At 40.9% G+C, this 19,517-nt stretch overlaps 2 protein-coding genes across 2 annotated transcripts; both read left to right on the forward strand.

Annotated features, from left to right (window-relative positions):
• Nucleotides 1–19: 19 nt before the first annotated feature.
• On the forward strand, nt 20–3,014 carry mrps31 (mitochondrial ribosomal protein S31). Its single transcript, XM_086057588.1, has 7 exons — nt 20–276; nt 479–892; nt 975–1,127; nt 1,706–1,849; nt 1,927–2,003; nt 2,281–2,421; nt 2,490–3,014. Exons 1-7 carry the CDS (start codon nt 164–166, stop codon nt 2,723–2,725), a joined length of 1,278 nt encoding a protein of 425 aa, XP_085913714.1. The 5' UTR covers nt 20–163; the 3' UTR covers nt 2,726–3,014.
• A 1,246-nt stretch (nt 3,015–4,260) lies between these two features.
• LOC147161011 (forkhead box protein O1-A-like) lies at nt 4,261–18,807 on the forward strand. The gene is made up of 3 exons (XM_086098539.1): nt 4,261–4,810; nt 14,834–15,025; nt 15,202–18,807. Exons 1-3 carry the CDS (start codon nt 4,280–4,282, stop codon nt 16,363–16,365), a joined length of 1,887 nt encoding a protein of 628 aa, XP_085954665.1. The 5' UTR covers nt 4,261–4,279; the 3' UTR covers nt 16,366–18,807.
• Nucleotides 18,808–19,517: the final 710 nt, after the last annotated feature.

The following is a 19,517-nucleotide window of genomic DNA, read 5'->3' on the forward strand; positions in this document are numbered from 1 at the left end:
CTTTGATAAATGTCCTTATATATAATGGAACAATCCTTCTTATCGATTTTTTTTAAACATTTATAACGGAACTTTTACCCCCATTTATGTTTACGGGGAACCGTTTTGGAGTTGCAACATAGACGCAAGTTAGGATCGTGGAAGGACGTATTTTTATATAATCATGTTTAGATTCCTATCCCGCACGTTGAATGTAATTCAATTTTCACCAGTAAATATATCAGGGTCGCGTATTTTTACAATAGATTGTGACACGGCTGCAGTTTCAATTTTAAGGTGAGTTGATTTTCGCCGTCATGGCTACTGCATCTTTATTATAGACAGTATTTGACATAATTTCATTAAACACTATAATGTCGCTAAGTTTGACGTCTGTGATAATACAGACATGCCCTTTTCAAATTTACTGTCATTAATGATGAAATTGCTGCCTGTGAGATAATGTTTTTTTACATTACAATGTTTTGGTTTCTCATAGGGTGTCAAGTGTTTGCGGGGCAAAATCCCTAAGTACAAGTTCTGCCAAATTAGGTGAAAATACACACAGCTCTGATAATGCAGATAAAGGGCTTTACCCCACAGAAACTAAAACAGCGAGTGAACAACCAACCCAAGATTCCAGTGAAATCAACAAACTTGATGAGCCAAATCATGGAGAGAACATCATGAAGGATGGCGCTAAGGGAAAAGAAGTTCCACCCGTTGCAGCCAAGAGCGCGAAGAATAATCTACTTACTCTTCTGGGAGCCATGAAGGTGGATGTCACCAGCAAGCGGAAACTTAAAAAAGTGGAAGTTAGGCAACGTGTCTCCCAACCTAAATCCACGCCAGCCGCTATGGAGAGCAGCATTAGCATGTTTCAAAAGGCTTCAGATGAAGCTTCTGCTCAGACGTGAGGCGGGCTTTTTTCCCAGCAACATTGCTGTGTCTTTCTTAATTCACCAAATCTGTCTCTCTCTTTTTTTTTTTTTTAGTGAGACACTGGATCCAGAACTGCTTGCAGCCGCTTCTGCTGCTGCTTCCACTCTTCCTAACCGCGTCAAGGCAGAGTCTGAGCTGCTCAAGCAGCTTAGGCAGCACGAGGCCGTCACTGAGACTCACAGGAAGGATGACATCAACAAACTGGGGTACATTAGCGTCACTCCAGTGTACATGGCTGTCATCAAGTTACAATTTTACACTCACTGACTACAACATTATGACCAGTTGCACAATCTAATAAAGCCAATATAAGAGCCCAAAGATAATAAAGTTCAGTTTGTACTGACCGTCACTGTGGCTGGCTGTGCATTTGGTACCTGGCCTAGAGTGGGGATTTAATTCAATAAGACCATTGCAATTCTAAAGACCAACAGTAGTACAAAAATGCAGTATAACAGCACACAACTGTGCCCTATCTTCTGTAGCAGTTCAAATTTATTAGTTCTATAATTACATGGCAAAACTATATAAAACACATTATTAAATAAAGCAGTGTAGCCAAGAAAATAGCTATGAAATAAAGTGAATAGACTGTCGGAATAAATCGCTTACAATTCCATGGAAGAAATCTCAGAATTTAGGTTGTTAATGTAGGTCAATGCTTCTTGATAGTGTTTAAATCAGCAGAGAAGGCTCAGCAGGCATTGTTATTATGTATATTTTGCTAGTGGTACTGTACACTTCTTTGACATTAAACCACGGATCTTTCAAAAATATTTCTTAGAGCCATTATAGGTGACATGAAAGTGGGAAGGAATTCCAATCGCCAGCCCGTTTATCCAGCCGATCATATCCGGTTTGATGACGATGGGCAGGGCTACATACGCCAACGAGGAATCGCTGCGAAGCTGGACGCAGTTCCCAGAACGTAGGTTGTTGGTTTTGGGACTGACGCTGTCTTCGGGTGATGCTGAAAAGACGCTGACGTTTATTTATTTATTTTAGGAGGAGCTTGTTTACAGGGAAAAGACTCAACATCTTCTCTTCCATGACTAATGAAGATAGAGTGGAGGCAACGTTTGGTAAGAATTTATTTAAACTCACGCAAGCATGGGGAGACTATGCAGAACCCCCACACAGGAATGTTGACGCTGAGGTTTGAACACGAAATCACTCGACTGTGAAACAGACATGTGAGACACGAGGCTACTTTGCTACTGTTGTGTTGTGACCGGCTCTGGCAAAAGGGGTCCTCATGTGCCCCAAAAAAAATCTAAATTAAGATATATTCAAATTCTGCTCCTTAATTCCTTTTAAAATGAGGGTTCTCCCACATCTTCACATAATTCTGCTTTTTAGCTCAACCAACCCTGTGGGATGCTGACTTTGCCAACCAGCTGTCCTCCGCCGCTAACCCAATGCCCCGAAACGCCTTTGAGGAAATGATTCAGTGGACCAAAGAGGGAAAACTTTGGCAGTACCCAATTGACAATGAAGCAGGTGAGTCAATAACGGCTGGGATTACGTGAAGGGAAACAATGAATGACCGTGGTCTTTCCTTTCGTCAGGCCTTGAGGAGGAGGCCAGCATCCCTTTTCATGAGCATGTCTTCCTGGAGAAACACCTGGAGGAGGGTTTCACCAGGCAAGGACCAGTACGACACTTCATGGAACTTGTGGTGACTGGTTTGTCCAGAAACCCCTATCTGACCTCCCAAGAGAAGAAGGATCACATTTCCTGGTTCAGAGACTACTTTAATCAGAAACAGGATGTCCTCAAAGAGGCTGATATTTACCTAAATTAAATTTGGACAAATTTGATGTGATTGCTATATATATATCCGAAAGGATCATTTCTTCTTGAGCAGAGTGAACATAATTGTGAAAATGTGGGTGGTAAAGCAACTATTGTCAAAACATTTAGTCCATTTTTTTTCCCCTTCAATATTCCCCTAGAGGAAAAAAAAGTGTAACTAATATTTATGAAAGGTAACAGTCTGAATGAGTACCATAGAGGGACGACTGTCAAGTAGGAGCATTAAAATAAAGTGTTTTCGGTAGTCGTAGTAACATCATTAAAATAACATCATAATGGATGTTTGCTGATTATTTGTTGATGGGATAAATTGGTTGAAGCTCAGTTTTTTAAGGGGCTGTTGAGAACCGGCTGTCATTTTGATTGATGATGTTTTTCTTGGCCTGCAGTGAAATAGGTTTATGTTGGCATGTAGCATCTAGGACCTCAACTCATTTACAGTACACGTTTAAATAGAACTTGAACCTTGTGCCCTTTTACGAGGAAGTGCTTTTGAAGTTAGGGGCATATGAACAATGAAGCATGCAGTTTCTTCGTGGTCACCCTCTGCTTTATTTATTGTCTGAGAAAGCTTGCATAAGGGAGAGCTTGACATTTGAAAACACTCCCGTTTCCACATTTTGTTCACTTTTCCTTAAACATGTCCATGAGTGACGTGGTGATGTGTTGGCAACTTGGGTAATTGCCGGGCAAATAAGCATGTTTGTTTATACACCTGGGCCTTCGAGCAGACAATAATGTTGAGAGTCATGACTATAAAAAGGGTGCAATACTGTACGTTAGTTTTAATTCATATGCACCACTAGGGGGCATTATTGCCAAAAGTGACACTAAGCAGATTCAATTAAATTTAAGTGGACGTTGGGGCGAGATCGTTCTACAGCAATTAAGAATCTCAATTTATGGCAGTAAATCGAAAAATCTAATATTAATCATTCCAAAATGACGTCACAAGTCAAAATGGCGGTCAATTCGGTGAAAGAAATTGCTCCGCTCATTGAAAAGCATTAGACTTTGGATCGTTGTAATTTGATTTTAAAATGTGATGTTCGAACAATCTGTGTGGTCAGAATTGTCAGTCGTGGGCCTTGTAGCCAATAAGTGCAAGAGCTGTAATGAGAATATCATGGAAACACGTAGAAGTTCTTTAGGGTGCTGTACTGTAAATCAGAATTTAATTTTACCTTCTCATACCCAGATTTTAATTTTAGTTTTAACGTCATCTTTTTATGGTTAAAAATGCTTAATTGCATCTCTTCTAATGTGGTAATCCACATGAAATTCAATTTCTGGAGAACGTGAGTCCTCTCCTCATTTCACCCAAAAACGCCAGATGACCGAGCATGTGACAGGACGTGAAGGCATCATCGCAATTCGCACCCTACATGTGGGCTGTTCCTTTCATGAGCGCCACGCTTGAGAAGTTGAAACCGTCAGCGGAGGAGGAGGAGGAGGATGGAAACGTCACAGTAGACTTTAAAACAACCAAAAGACCTTAAATTGATTTAGAGTGGATGAGCCCGCGAGCCGCTTTGACCGTGACATGGCTGAGGCTCCACCGCTACAACTAGACCCGGACTTTGAGCCTCTCACCCGGCCGCGCTCTTGCACCTGGCCGCTGCCGGAGCTCATCGACCCGGCGGCCAGCTCCGCCGCATCTTCCCCGGCCCCGTCGGTGCAACACGAGCCGTCGACAAACGGCGAGTTCCCTCGCAACCTGTGCTTGCTGGAGGAGGACTACGAGGAGAATGCGGAGCGCGACTTGCACGCGGTGTGCCACTCGGCGGGGGTGCACCTCCACCAGCACCTGCAGCAGCCGCACCCGCAGCTAGCGACCCAGCAACAGGTGGCCCCTCCTGGCGCCGCCGCGCCCTTGGGTGGCCCCAGCCCGAGGAAGAGCAGCTCGTCCCGCCGCAACGCTTGGGGGAACATGTCATACGCCGACCTCATCACAAGGGCCATCGAGAGCTCACCCGAGAAGAGGCTGACCCTGTCTCAGATTTACGACTGGATGGTGAAGAGTGTTCCTTACTTCAAGGATAAAGGGGACAGCAACAGCTCTGCGGGGTGGAAGGTGAGTGGATGCAAGCAGGGAATTAGCATCAATTGAATTTATATGAGGTGGTGCATCAAATACATCTTTTTTTTTTTTTAACGCTACTAATAATAATAATAATAAAAAAAAGCCCTAAAGTGAGATGTAAACATAAGGCATCAGGGGTTACGTCATTAAGGTCTTGATTTGTATTCACAGAGATGTGAATCGATTCACATAATCAAGATTCTCATTTATTTATTATTATTTACAGCAATTTTTTTTTTTAGCTTAGTCCAAGGTATCATTTTTCTTCAGTGCAGCGACCGCTTCTATCAAAATTACACCATGATATGTACATCTTAAATGTCACATTCCACTTTTTGTTTCATATTGTGTTTCCAGTATTTTTCTCAGTGAACACATTTGTTAAACTGTTTTTTTTTTTTATTTCCAGCCACAATTCAATGGTTATCATGTACTTTAGGTTGCCTTTGAGGACTTTTTAGCGCAATGCACACATTTTAACCACTTCAATCACATATCTTATGCGCCTTTACTGCTTTCCCTAATATAAAAACATAGATCCACCGTGTATTTTCCGATAGCACAAACAACCTGTTCCTCATGGTCTTGGTGTCTGTTCAGCAGCAATTTCCACAGCATCTCATCTGAAAGTATACATCCTCAAACTAGGAGGTCATATTTTCCCTGAAACGTTTGGGCCAGAGATTGTGTTAATGTGCATGAAAATACCCCAAAATGAGAGAAAACCCCCACAATCACCCTTTTTGATGTCAACTTTGTCACACTTCCTGGAACCTGTCCATGTCAGGAAATGCCTTTGCTGTCAAATATAGTATGCATTGTTCAACCCCCTTGAAAAAAAAAAAAAAAATCATCATGGTTTGTTTGAGCAGACATTCTCAACTAAATACCAATATTAAGTAAAAATGCAGATAGCGTGCAGCGATGTCTTCATAGTCTCCTGTCAATCATAAACACCAGCTGACAGCAAGAGTTCAATCAGTGTTTGGTGAGTGAGTCGTGTGTCGGAAGGGAAAGGGGCTGGCAGAAGGGGAACGCCGGGAAGAACGTCAAACATCCTCCATTCCTGAGCGCAGTGCTCACATCCTTGTGGCCCTGTCTTCTAGAGTTTCCTCAGCGGATGCTACAGCTCAGAGAGAAAGAGAGGGATGCTCTTTGTTGCGTCACTTCCTCATCTCGTTAAGTGAATAATACATGACTCTTAATGACAAATATGTGCAGGAGTCGGCAGAGTTATTTTCTTTAATTAACTGCTGATTCGTTAGCATTATTTGGCCCTGGAGGTTTTTTCGTCAGGTTTAGTCGCCAATCACTACCTGCTGCACCTTAACTCATTTACTGCCATTGACGGCTATAGACGTCAAAAATTCATTTGAACTATTTTTATGAGTTAAAAAAAATAATCCACTTTTGCTAACAAGAGTATGAAAACCTAGGAAAAAAATGATTGTAAATTTAGAACAGATATAAAATTTGTGATTAATCGTTAGTTAACTAGTGAAGTCATGTGATTAATTACAATAAAAAATATATATAATCGCCTGTCGGGCCTAATTTAAAAAATAAAAATATGGGACGTTTAATCGTAATTAATCGCATGATAATTTTATATCTGTTATTAATGTACAATAAAAAAATAGGTTTTCATAAAAAATGAAATTAAATAAAAAAATGTTAAACTAATATAAATAGTTCACATAAATTTTTGATGTCTCTAATCGTCATTGGCAGTGAATGAGTTAAAGGGATACTTGACTCATTGCGCCATTTTCGGCGGTGAAAAGTTAATATTTTGTCTATAATTAATGTGATAACGTCATTATTTTTCATGAATAATTAATACCTTTAAAAACTAATTTGCCACTTGCTGTCGAGTAAAGATGACCACCTTTAAATCGTGTATCGGCTTTTTACTGCTCACGCACCAACATTCAAAAATGTATGTTTGTGGAATACAAAATTGGTCTTATCAAGTAGCACCTTCTGATGATTGCCTAAACATTCATGACATTCTTTTGAGACTTTAAGAAGATTAAGCGCACAAATCCCTGCCACAAATACAGGATTTAGTTTAATATGACTTAAAAAAAAAACACTGTATTGTACTAAAAATTTGTAAATGTCGCTTTTCAGAAAAATAGTTAAATCTACAGTATTAATTCCAACTGACCAGCTGTCCACCTAACCACTCTATTGTTGGCACGCTTTCTGGTCCTTTGGAAATGCTGTTAATGGTTATTTTTACACTTTCCTGTTCAAAAAACACGGCAGTCCCCCCACAATGAACTATGACGCATTTCCTGGCAAGTGGATGGAAAACAGTGCCATGTGTTAACATCCCCGCCCGGCAAAACACGAGGCTCCGGTTTGGAAAAAGAGGAGGAGGAACTTCTAATCCACACTGTGCACGTTTTGTGAATTTCATTTGACTTGGAGTCATTTCATTGCATTTAAAAATTTCCTAATGTTATGCTTTCCGTTATTTCATTGCCGATATTCGGATTTAAGAATCCACATGCTTGGGCATCCCTGAGAGGGCAGGCGGCGACTTCATCGTGGGTGGAGGGGGGGGGGGGGCGTTGAGTTTGGTTCTACAGCTCCGCCTATAAATGACCCGAGGTGGGTGGAGAGAAGGACGAGGGCGATGCCGCTGCCTCGAAAGCTTCCTGTCGGCCTCGCTACGCAGCGTTTTGTTTTTCCTCTCAAACTGTAGCGCTATCTCAAGATGCCACCAGAGAAGGCCCCTCGCTTGACGGGGGAGCGGTTCCCCCTTGGGATTTTCCCCTGGATCAGAGAACAGCTGCGTGCAACTCAGGCTAACCACGATGTCAGTACAGCTATTGTTTCCTCAAATAAGGGGGTGGGAAGACCCCTGAGTTCCCCTGCCATAGAGTTTATCCATCCATCCATCCATTTTCTATACTGCTTATAACTCATTAGTGTCGCGGGTGAGCTGGAGCCTATCCCAGCTGACTTTAGGTGAGAGGCGGGGTTCGGCCTGGACTGGTCGCCGGCCAAATGCAGGGCACGTATAAACAGGCATTCACAGGAGGGTTGAATAATTTGCAGTGTAACAATAAACGGTTTTAAAAGATGTACGTGCATCAAAATGAACCTAATCGAATCGTTCCACTTTGAAGGATATCAAGAATTGTCTTTTATTGGAAAGATATATCGTCGAAGGAAATGACACATTTACATAATAGTTCATGCAAATGTACATAAAATGACAACAACAACAAATAATTGCGTCATACCCTCTCGAAATGTGCCGTTCCGAATCCCACTGAGTTGAATCGAATCGTTTCACTTTCAAATCGAACGTTCCTCGAATCGTTTTGCACCCCACATATGAAAAAACATATAACATTTTTGTGGAGAGATGCACACCCCTAATATATATGTATATGCACATATCGCTGGCATCGGGCCGAAATATCAAAAGTCACAATATGGCTAATTTCATATTTTTTCAGAAATATATATTTTTTGGTGTGTCTATATGTGTAAATTTTTACAAAATATGAATCAATCTAAAGTGTTGAAAATGGCTTGCTCTCTTTGATGACGCAATGTTAATATTTGAAGAAACATGATTTTTGGGGGTCTCCTGAGAAGTGACAATTTCGGAGGTACGAGGTTTTGGCCCGACAACAGTGAAATATATATATATATATATATATATATATATACATATGCATATATATTAGGGGTGTTCATCTCTCTGTAAGATCAATAAAAGAAGAACTGTTGCATTTTGAGTGGCTTGCATTTTTTTTTTTAATAACGTGACAAGAAAGTGAAGCACGGGATACGCTTTAGAACAGAGAATGTTAGCGATAGATCTGAAAAGCTCCCTTACTTCTTAGTCAGTTCAATTCTGCGCAGTCGTTTGAACTGACGTCTCCTTGTGGCATGTGTGGGCAACGGAGGAACTCCTGCCACTTTTTAAATATATTTTCGAAGCTCTTCGTGACATCTCGGCTGGTAAAAATACCACTTCACAAACACAAACCAGGAGGGCAGAGAGCATTATTTTTTTTTTTTGAAGTTTGTTGTAAAAATGTACACCGTAAACACAGTGTAACTGAATTATGACCAAATTCTTAGTTCACAGGAATTTGACTTTTGCCAGTATGCGAGCTAAGAAGGAGTTATTCAAAGTGTGAAGACTTAAAAAAAAATAATAATAATAAAGAACCTATTTATTCTCAGATTAACCATTTTTTATTAGTGTTGCTGAGGTTTCTATAATCCACATTTTCGGCCTAGGACATTCAGGGACACGGTGCTTGATGAGAGACGAGATATAAAGTGGCACGTTGAATAACTGTCAGCCAATTGTCTTGGGAATCACAAGGTTAAAAGAGGAGAGGCCCGCCTGGGAATTTAAGGGGCCCACTGAGAGTTTAAAGTAACCCCAATGAAGAAAGGGATGCGGCCCCTATTTTTATTTTTATTTTTTATTATTATTTTTATTTATTTATTTTTATTATTATTTATTTATTTTTATTATTATTTATTATTATTTTTTTTATTATTATTATTTATTTTTTTTAAAGAACAATTCTGGCTTGAGGGAAGGAGGGAAGCACTCAGCTGACTCAGAGGCCTGCATATACAGTCTGCTGTCTGCCCATGTGTGAGTCTGTGGAATCCTTGGCATGTGCGCTACTGCATTGTCCTGAACAATAATATTCCTCCCACCCCCGCGTTGTATGTTCACATAAAGAATCTTGTCTAAAAACCATTATGCAAGAACGTGCACGGCTGGTAAGGGAAGCCACATGAAGTGCAAGGAAAAGAGCAAGTGAATCAAAATGAATTGCGATGAATTTCTCATCCCATTCATATTCTCATTTTTTTTTGTTTGACGTAAATTACACACCACAATATGATATTTAAAGTGGCTGTTGTACCGAATGTACCGAATCATTATTGGAGGACAAGCAGTTAAAAAAAATAAATATTTTTTTACATTTGACAGTGTTTTTTTGCAGTTGTATGAACGTGTGGAAAAAAAAACTCATTTAAGAATTTTTACTGGGTCGTTATGTAAATTGTACGCAACCACATTGTGCCCGTTTTCTGTCGCACATATCTCTCCATATTCTTCTCAGTTCAACTTTGATGTGGTGGTTGAAGTAGGTCGCCTTGCAGCGTGATGCTCGGCGTTATAGGCGGATGACACAGCTATTAAGAGATGAGATGTTCTCCATTTCTCTCTGGAGGGTAGCGCATGCTTATTTTATTAAAAAAAAAATATATGTATATATTTTGCCGATTTTGCAACTAAATCTCACCCCAAGCTTTTGTTTAACTCCACTTGTTGAGTGACAGAAAAATGGGGGAGGGTAGAACCGGCAGCCAGTGACAGGAAGTGGTTCATCTCTTTACAGTAAAATCTCTAAGCTCTCTTGTTGTAATAGCAGCGATAATGATAGTTCATATGAAAGTTGCCAAAAGAGTTTATGGTGAATGGTAAATGTCTTTCTTGTCTCACTGTGGGATTCTGATTCATTAGAATGACGTAGGGAATTATCTGTTTTTAAAGGAATAATGATAATAATAACAATAATCCATTTGTGACTAGCCAATCGTAGGGCAATCATGAAAAAAAAATAATTAGGGCCCGATCGATTAATCAGTCAGCTGATTTTATCGGCCGATATTACCCTTTTGAAAATAATCATAATGGGTCTGAGTTTTGCTGATTAAATGCCAACATATTCTTGCTTTTCACGTGCAACAGTAAATAGTGTTTCAGTTTCGGAATCGCTCCGAATGATATCCTTATGCCGTTCATCCACTCGGTGGCCCTCCAACTCTATTCAATCCAATAAACATCTTGAGAGACAACGACGTGTTATTCAAGTTTTCCGAAGCCATGCGCTAACATAGCCACAACGGCGAATTACCGGGTTACAGTCATCTCTTTCTTGTTGTAAGAATAAGAATGAAGGGATCAAAAAATAAGTCGTTTTATTCATAATATATATATATATATATATATATATATATATATATATATATATATATATATATATATATATATATATTTTTTTTAATTTAATCAACCGATTAGACAGGTATCAGAACTTTTTACTGCGAAATATCAGAATCGACATCAGCTTATAAAAAAGAAAAGAAAATTGTATCGGTCAGACCCTAATAATAAAATGATGCCCTTTATCTCTTGGGGGACTCTTCTGGCCTGTAATTGGGTCTGGTGCTATATACAGTATGTGCAACATCTGTATAGACTGCACGTGTGTCCAGTTTCACTTGGCTGCACCTGACCTGATTGAGCCTTGTTTGCTCATCCTGTAACCGTTACTGCAAGCCTCACGCTCGGCTGCACAAGGAACAGCAGCTGTGCCAATGAGATTGTTTTCACCTCCAGTAGGAGGTTGCCTGAAACTTCACGCAATATATAAGATTAGAAATATAGTTCAATTTGGAGTGATATTGAGAATCCGGTATTGTGGTATTTCTACTGATAACAGTTTGGTTGATTAGAAGAGTTACCATAGTTGAGTATGTTCGTTTGCCATATTGCGGTACTGCAAAGGGGTTTAGCACATGTGGCATTCTTGAAAGCTAACTGAAAATAGCGTCTGTCAGCAGCAAAGAAATCGGTCCCATTTCAGATGCCCTGGCACCAGCTGACCCCAGCGAGCTCGGACAAGTGGGACACACTCGCATGCAAATTAAAGCTGTCCTTTCACTCTTAGATACATGTGGGTGGTTTGCAGCAACTGTACAAAAAAACGATTTCCTGTGGTAACGAAAACACAACAGGAACATTAATTTGAAATGCTGCAATGGCCCTTAAACAAACTGTTGACAAGAATGATGTCGGATGTTAGGATTAGACTTGTGACTAAAAATAAGTTAAAACAATCTTCCGTCCACATTTAGAAGTCAACTTAAAGCTTTTCTTTACAATAATATGTTGTATGTGCCTCCACTAGTCAAAACATGCCATTCTGATTAATATTGTATTTGTGGAATATGAGTTAAGCAGCAAAATCGACTTGTTTTTATCCATCTCTGAGGGCGGCCATTTTGCCCCTTGCTGTCGACTAAAAATGACATCACATTGATGCAACGACCTATCACGGCTCACCTGTTTTCTGAGTTTGGTCATGTGACATTAGCAAGCTGAACCACGATTGGTCGTTATTGAGCCCTGAGTAACTGTGATGTCATTTTCAGTCGACAGCAAGTAAAAAAAAATGGCCGCCTCCTGAGATGGTTGAAAATGGGTGGATTTTGCTGCTTAACTCACATTTCACCAACACAATATTAATCAGAGTACCGTGTTTACATTTAATAGTAGTGCATATTGTGAAGAAAACAAACTAACAAATCAACTTTAAAACAATACTTCTTGCCTTTGTGTTTGTAAACAACAAATGTGTTTTTTCTTCACTGTAGTATTATATGACTGCTTTGTTATGGGTCACAGCTCAAATTACTCAAGTAGTGCTTGTCTCTAAGCATTTCTCACTTTCAGGCCTCCCTAATCTGGCCCTGGGAAAATACTCATGTGCCTATAAAGTGGTCAAACGGCCCACATTCAGATGATGTTTCATGCAGCCTCAGGTATTTAAATGCTTTAAAGTGGCTTCGGGTTGAGGGCCGTATGTGATTTTTTTTAAAAGACGTGCGGCGACAATGAAACATCCAGGCCACCTTAGGTCGGGCTTTCAAGGGGACTGACGTGTGTGACAGGGGGCACCTCCTGAATTAGCGAGGCTGGGGAAGCCTTTTGTCCTGTCTGGGTTGAGGTGAGGTCTGTCTCAGACGAGGATTATCCCAGACTGAGGAGAGAATGCGTCTTCCCGGGGACCAGTCATGCAGTCCGTGATCTATTGTTAGAACCAATCAGAGGGTGTAGACATTTCATTTGCATATCGCCAGTGATCTTGGCTGTGCTTCTACTTGTTGCTTACTTCTGGTTTCAGGCCTGTCAAAGTGAGCCTGCGCCACTTAGAGGCATATTTCCTGTCGAGGGGAGGAAAAAAGTCTTGATTGAAATAAACGGAGACAGATTGAATATTGTTTTCACGCCACCTCACTCTCTCCATTCTGCATCCCACACCGAGACGCCTTATTGCATAAAAGTCGGGCCGAGAGGTCTGAAAGTAGTACATTACATATGATCCTCCAATCCGACCCGTTTGCATGTCTCCGTCAGAGGTGGCCGAGGAGCCTCGTGTTCAGTGAGCGGTGAACTCATTGACCCCCCGGGCCACATAGCAACGACGTCTCACTCTAAGCACCCTCCCCTCTCCGCATGCAAACCCTGTAACCTCCACCCTGCTTCTCATTTTTCTGCTAAAATGTTCTCCCGGCCTCGCATGGAAGTGGATGAACCGGCTGTGGTTAAGTGTTCTTGCGTGGCGACAAGTCATCTAAAATTAATAGACTGAGTAGTTGTACAGTATATTTTTTCTATTTTTACTTGAAGGCGTGTGCACATTTTTACTTTAGGTACCGTAGCGTGAGGCCGTTTACTTTCAAACTGATTGGCAACGACTAAAACGTTCAAGGACAAATCGTTGTTTTGAATGTGAGCATCATACCATCCCTGCTTGTTCAGCCCTGATGAACTCTGCGGTTGAGGACATCTGGCTTCACTGTAACTGTAATGAGCTGCTTTTGTCTCGTTGTGGCCTCGTAGGGGGACTTCCCCACTCTTGGTGTTTCGTTCGGCATGTTGTTCTACGGCAGACGTGTATTGTCGTATTTGGAAGGTTTTTCTCCCAAGGGGCCTCGGCGGCACGATACGTTTGCATGCGAGTTGCATGGCGGCCACCCCTCGTCTTTTCTCCCCTCCTCTCTTCTGAGAAGATTATGACAGGAGGCGCCCGCTGGCTCCCTTTTTTTTTAGACCCATGTCATTAGAGAGAAGTTCAGTAACTATATGAGGCTTTAGGTGTTCAACTCAAAATGGCTGCAGACAAACAGTGAGCAATTTGGGGGGGAAACCAAAAGTAGCCCTCTCTCATTTGCAGTGTTTTTAAACTGCCCTCTTTGTGGTGATTTCAACTCATTCCCTTACTCATGTTGACCCATGAGTATATATTTTTTTTTCTGTTTTCTCTGCGTGCTTTTCCACTTTGGTGGAGTCGTTTTTGCAGCCAGCAGTTGGGTGGGATTGAGATCTGCTGATAAAAGTGCACTGACATCACGGGGAACATATGATCATCACCTCCTGTGATGACAACCATAATAAATAAGTAGATATTGCAATTCCCTCAGGGACTGTGTGTGAAAAGACCAGAGAAAACAACATTTTATATAAGGACTTTACAGCTTGTTAATACAAAAAAATCATCGCATTATCACAAATCTCTGGCTACCAGCAAAATATGTCCCCCAATTAGCTGTAAGCAGCCTAGATGTGACATCAGAGCGATCTGATTGGACACTGAGTTCAATTGCCTTACCATTACTTTTGTGTTCATATTATCTCATTTGAGCTTTTGGAAAAAGCGCAATACTGTATTTCACAACAGAGTGTGGAGGCGGATAATTAACTTTCGGTACTCACAAGATCACATTTTTCAATTTAATTTTGAACATGTATATAAAAAAAAACAGACTTGTTTATAAAAGTACATGAGTAAAGACAAAATATACAAAACATATAAAACAACAAACACAACATTAAAGCAACAAAAGCCACATAAAGAAAGTTTCGCAATGTTTTACCCAGTCGTGACTACATGGCTGTGAAATTCTTTTTTTTTTTTCTTTTTTTTTCTTCTTTTTTTTTTTAAGAGCTCAGTATTGTTCATTCGGAAATGTCATCATCATTGCTCTTTTATTTTTATTTTTTTATTTTATTTTTATTTTTTTTGTGTGTGTGTGTGTGTGCGTGCGTTTGTGCGTGCGTGCGTGCGTGTATTTGTTAGCTCACCAGAAAACCTATTAGAAAAAATCTCATACCGTTCACCTAAACTGGCTGTGAAATTCTAATAATTCACCTCTTCCCCCCTCCAGAACTCCATCAGACACAACCTTTCGCTGCATAGTCGCTTTGTGCGCATTCAAAACGAGGGAACGGGAAAAAGTTCCTGGTGGATGCTGAACCCAGAAGGGGGTAAGAATGGCAAGTCGCCGCGACGCAGAGCTGCCTCCATGGACAGCAACAGCAAGTTCACCAAGAGCCGAGGAAGAGCCACGAAGAAAAAGGTATAGCACATGCCGTCTATGAACCACATACTTTATTCTCTACTTAAGTGTAAGGATTAAGATGTTTTGTATGCAGGATGGGTTCTCAAACTGGGGGTCTGGAGACCTCCATCCGAAAAGTTCACGACCCTCTGATATACAATACAGTGAGTTGTTTGTCTTTTCCACACATCCAGATGGCTCTCCAGGACGGAGCCGAAGCCGGAGCGAGCAGTCCTGGTTCCCAGTACTCCAACTGGCTGGGAAGTCCAAGCTCCCACAGCAATGAGGACTTTGAGTCCTGGAGCTCCTTCAGAACCCGCGCCAGCTCCGACGCCAGCACCCTGAGCGGCCGGCGTTCGCCTTTCTCCTCGGAGCAGGATGACCTCGGGGAAGCCGAGGGTCACCTTATGTACCCCGGGGGGGGGAGTAAGATTGCCCCTCCCCTCCCGAGCCTGTCTGAAGTGTCTGGGTCCATGGGTGGTTCGGAAGTGGTTATGGAGAACTTGGTGGACAACATGAACTTGCTGTTTCCGAAGAATCCCCAAATGGGTTCTGACTCCTCTAATGTCGCCATGCTTCAGAGTGCTCCCTATAGCGGCCCACAGCCACAACAGGACTTCCGAAAATGCATGTACGCTCAGGCCAGGATGAACGCGATGTCCCCCGTCTCCATGCGGCCGCTGCGAGAGAACAAGCAGGACTATGGAGCTTATGAGAACCAATACATCTGCCCCGCTGACCTCCTTAAAGAGCTGCTGTCCTGCGAAGCAGGCACCAGTCGAAACCCGATCCCCTTTAAGGATTCGCCGATTTCTCATGTTGTGAGGGGCCATTGCTCGGTGCCCGCCTACGACAGCCAGAGCCAATTGGGGGTCCACAGCGGCATCAAAATCATCCATCCCGCTCAGAGTCTGCCCGTCCGTCACGTTAATCCCAATATGCATAATCGGGATTTGAATAGCGGCAACATGATCCCTTTGACCAATCTGAGCAGTCTCTCGAGGGGCCCTCCTCAAATGACACACATGCAATTACCCCGCGGTCACCCGGCCTCCGCTCATAATGTCACGGCGCGCTACCGCGGCAACAACGGCTACAGGGAGCTTCGCCCGCATGCTCATCATCAGGAGCGGCTGCCCAGCGACCTGGATAATATGTCCATCGAGAGGTTTGAATGCGACATGGAGACCGTCCTCCATGACACCCTCATGGATGGCGGGGCGCTGGACTTCAATTTCGACCCAGCAGCCGGGTTGCAAGTGTTCCCCCTGAATGGTCAAAAATGTTTCCCCTCCTCCACTATGCATTATCCTCACCCTGAGACAAAACTCATTCAAGATACTCCACAAAGTAGCTAATGTTTAAGATCGTGTCTTCACTTGCCATTTTATGTCTGCCAATGCTTTGCGTTACATTTAATTGTCTTTGTTTTGCTCGTCAGAAACACATGACACAAGATTACCAGGACCTGTAAAACAGGAAGTCAATCCCCCAAAAATTCTTTAAGCAAATATGGTGTATGCCCCCATTAGTCTTAAACACGGCGTTCTGATCATTGATTGGTCGTTGGGCAATCAGGGCTCAGACAACAACCAATCAAAAATCAGCTCCAGAAAACAGCCGACCATTTATTGGTGATTGGTCATTACCTGAGCCCTGAGCAACTGTGATGTCCTTTTTAGTAAACAGCAAGTGGCAAAATGGCTGCCCCCTGAGATGGATTCAAATGGGTGGATTTTGCTGCTTAATTCATATTCCATAAATGCAATATTGATTAGACTAGTAGGGCTGCATATAGAACATATTATTGTAAAGAACATTTACTGAAATAACTTCCATCCATCCATTTTCCGAACCGCTTATTCCTCACAAGGGTCGCAAAATTGACAAAAGGAATGATAAATTAACAATACTGAAAATCTGGCATTGCATGCAGAATGATTGCAATAAATCAGGGGTGTCAGGTGATTATTATTATTTTTTTATTATAATTAATCGCATGACTTATGAATTGCAAATTTGATATCTAACCGAATTGTAAATGTCCTCAAAATTAATGCATTAATTTTGACACCCCTAAAATAAATAAATAAATAAAGTAACATTTAAAAAAATCTGTGGAGCTCAAAGACACATTTTGGAGAAAACAGCCTTCAAGGCTCTAGTTTGCTTTTGAGAAGTGCGCCGCCAAAGTCTCATTGGAAGTTACAGAAAATGAATTCTGCTGGACCACAATAGAAAAGCAATGCCTGGTTTTCATTAGTTACTATTAAATATTACGTTTGTAAGTTGGAGTTTCTTTGACTAAAGTTAGGCTAACAGTAGGTGGACCAAGTAGCTCCACAACCTTGTGGAGTTTCCTCTTGTGAAAGGTTACATTTCACATTAGTGTCTCCGAGTTCAAACAAGCAAACTTTATTTAAAAAACAACAACAAGCAAATTCAACTAAGGCAAGGCAAGTTTATTTGTATTGCACACAAGGAAAGACAACACCTATAAGAACCAACAAACACAGTAAACATTCTAACTAAACAATATGAATATCATAAAGTACTGTACTATAAAAGAAAGTAGGCGCATATTTTATGCATTTTATGCAGATGTGAAAAGCACCATAGCTCAATATTCCGTCCATTTTCACCAATAAACACTTTCTCTTCAAGTAACACTTCATTTACAAACAATGGGATATTTATTTTTGTTTTTTGGCATTTTTTCTTGTCAAATGTATTGCTGTGTGTTTGGTGTCTTCTGTAATTGGCTTTTATTTATGTCACGACAATAGCCTTTATTGTTTTTATGAATGCCATCATTAAAGTGCATACATATGGAAGCGTAGAGCTGCCAATGTGTAGTAAACACGTACTTGCGAAAATATAATGTAACCCAAATGCCTAAAAACGGGGTTTTGTTTTCACTCGCGCATATGCAAATAATACCCCATGGCATTATGGGAAGGTATGCTAACTTTGTAGCATTTAGCCTACAAGTGCGTTCGAACGTATTTGCGAGTATGTTTGAACATATTTAAATACATTCTAATTTATTTGCAAGTACATTCTAAAGTATTCGCAAGTACGTTTGAGCGTACTTGCCAGCCAAAAAATGTTTACTCCACATTGGCAGGTCTACGCTTCCGTACATACAAGATGCAGTTGTATCTAAATATTTTTCAGGAAATTCAGGAATTCTTCTATCCATTTTTTTTTTTTTTTGCCGAAGTGTGTTCTTACGTGAAATGAAAGGGATGCTTCTCATTTAAACACTGCGCTGGAATTATTTGTTGTTGTTTTTTTAGCTGTACATTTTAGCGCCGAGAGTTGTTATATTATATTTGTTTTTCTCTCTATCTTTAAAAGAAATACCAATTCACTGTGCCTACATACATGTGCTGTCAGACTGTTGTACATATTACGTTCTTATGTAGTTTATTACTGCGTGTCTGTTTGTTATGAATATACCCAAAATGCTATACTGTATGTATGATTGTGAAAATGTGTTTTCATGTATCTCAATTCAAACTTAAGCAGTAAATAAATGAACATTCAATACCTCAAAATATTTTTACCTCTTAAGCTTTGAAGGGATTCTTTTGCTCCTGCTGTAATGTTATTTACTTTTTTGTACATATATTTTTGTTTGCATCTGAATGTATCTGAAACTGGTAATTTATGGACATGTTCAGAATATTTTCTATCTACTTGTTGCATTGCATGTGTTATTTGTAAGAGGATTATAGCCATTAGTTTCTATAGTAAATATTTTCTGACAATAAAAAAGGAATAAAATATATTCTTTTTTGTAAAAGGGCTTTGATTTGTCTGTTTACCAATTTTTGACAATAAGTACTTTGTCATCTATCCATCCATCCATCCATTTTCTGTACCGCTTGTCCTCACAAGGGTCGCGGGGTTGCTGGAGCCTATCCCAGCTGGCTTCGGGCAGTAGGCGGGGTACACCCTGTACTGGTTGCCAGCCAGTCGCAGGGCACACAATAAAGTGGAAAATGTTGTTCTTGTTCATCTTACTACAGCAACATCTTGGCACATTGTTTTTAGCCTAAATAACAAAAGCAAGACATTAACATGCAAGTTCTTATTTTTGAGACTGGAATGCCAAGCCTCAAAACTGCAGGCAGATGTGTTGACTGCCTCCTGATCAAATATTTTAGTAGTGAGTAGCTCACAAAGCCAATTCAAATGATATGCCAGATGACAATATGCCTATAGTGTGAGTTTAAACACAAACTGTGCCTACGTGCACCCACTCGCCACACCGGTGCAATCTTATTATTCCTAATAAATGGTACAGGTTTCCATACCCTATTTTAAAGATTCCAAATATCAAAACGGACGGGCCAGCAACTACAAAAGCTCTTCATATGCTCTCTGAGGTTCACCAAGTCACAGTGAAACTCAGTTTATGGTCACAAGATATGACATTACAAAAACGCTGCAACCTGTACTGTAGCTGCCCTTAAATAACTTGAAAGATATAAAGGTTTAATCT

Source organism: Leptonotus elevatus, chromosome 16 (genome assembly GCF_054856555.1).
Source record: "Leptonotus elevatus isolate MCC_2025b chromosome 16, RoL_Lele_1.0, whole genome shotgun sequence".
NCBI classification, from domain to species: domain Eukaryota; kingdom Metazoa; phylum Chordata; class Actinopteri; order Syngnathiformes; family Syngnathidae; genus Leptonotus; species Leptonotus elevatus.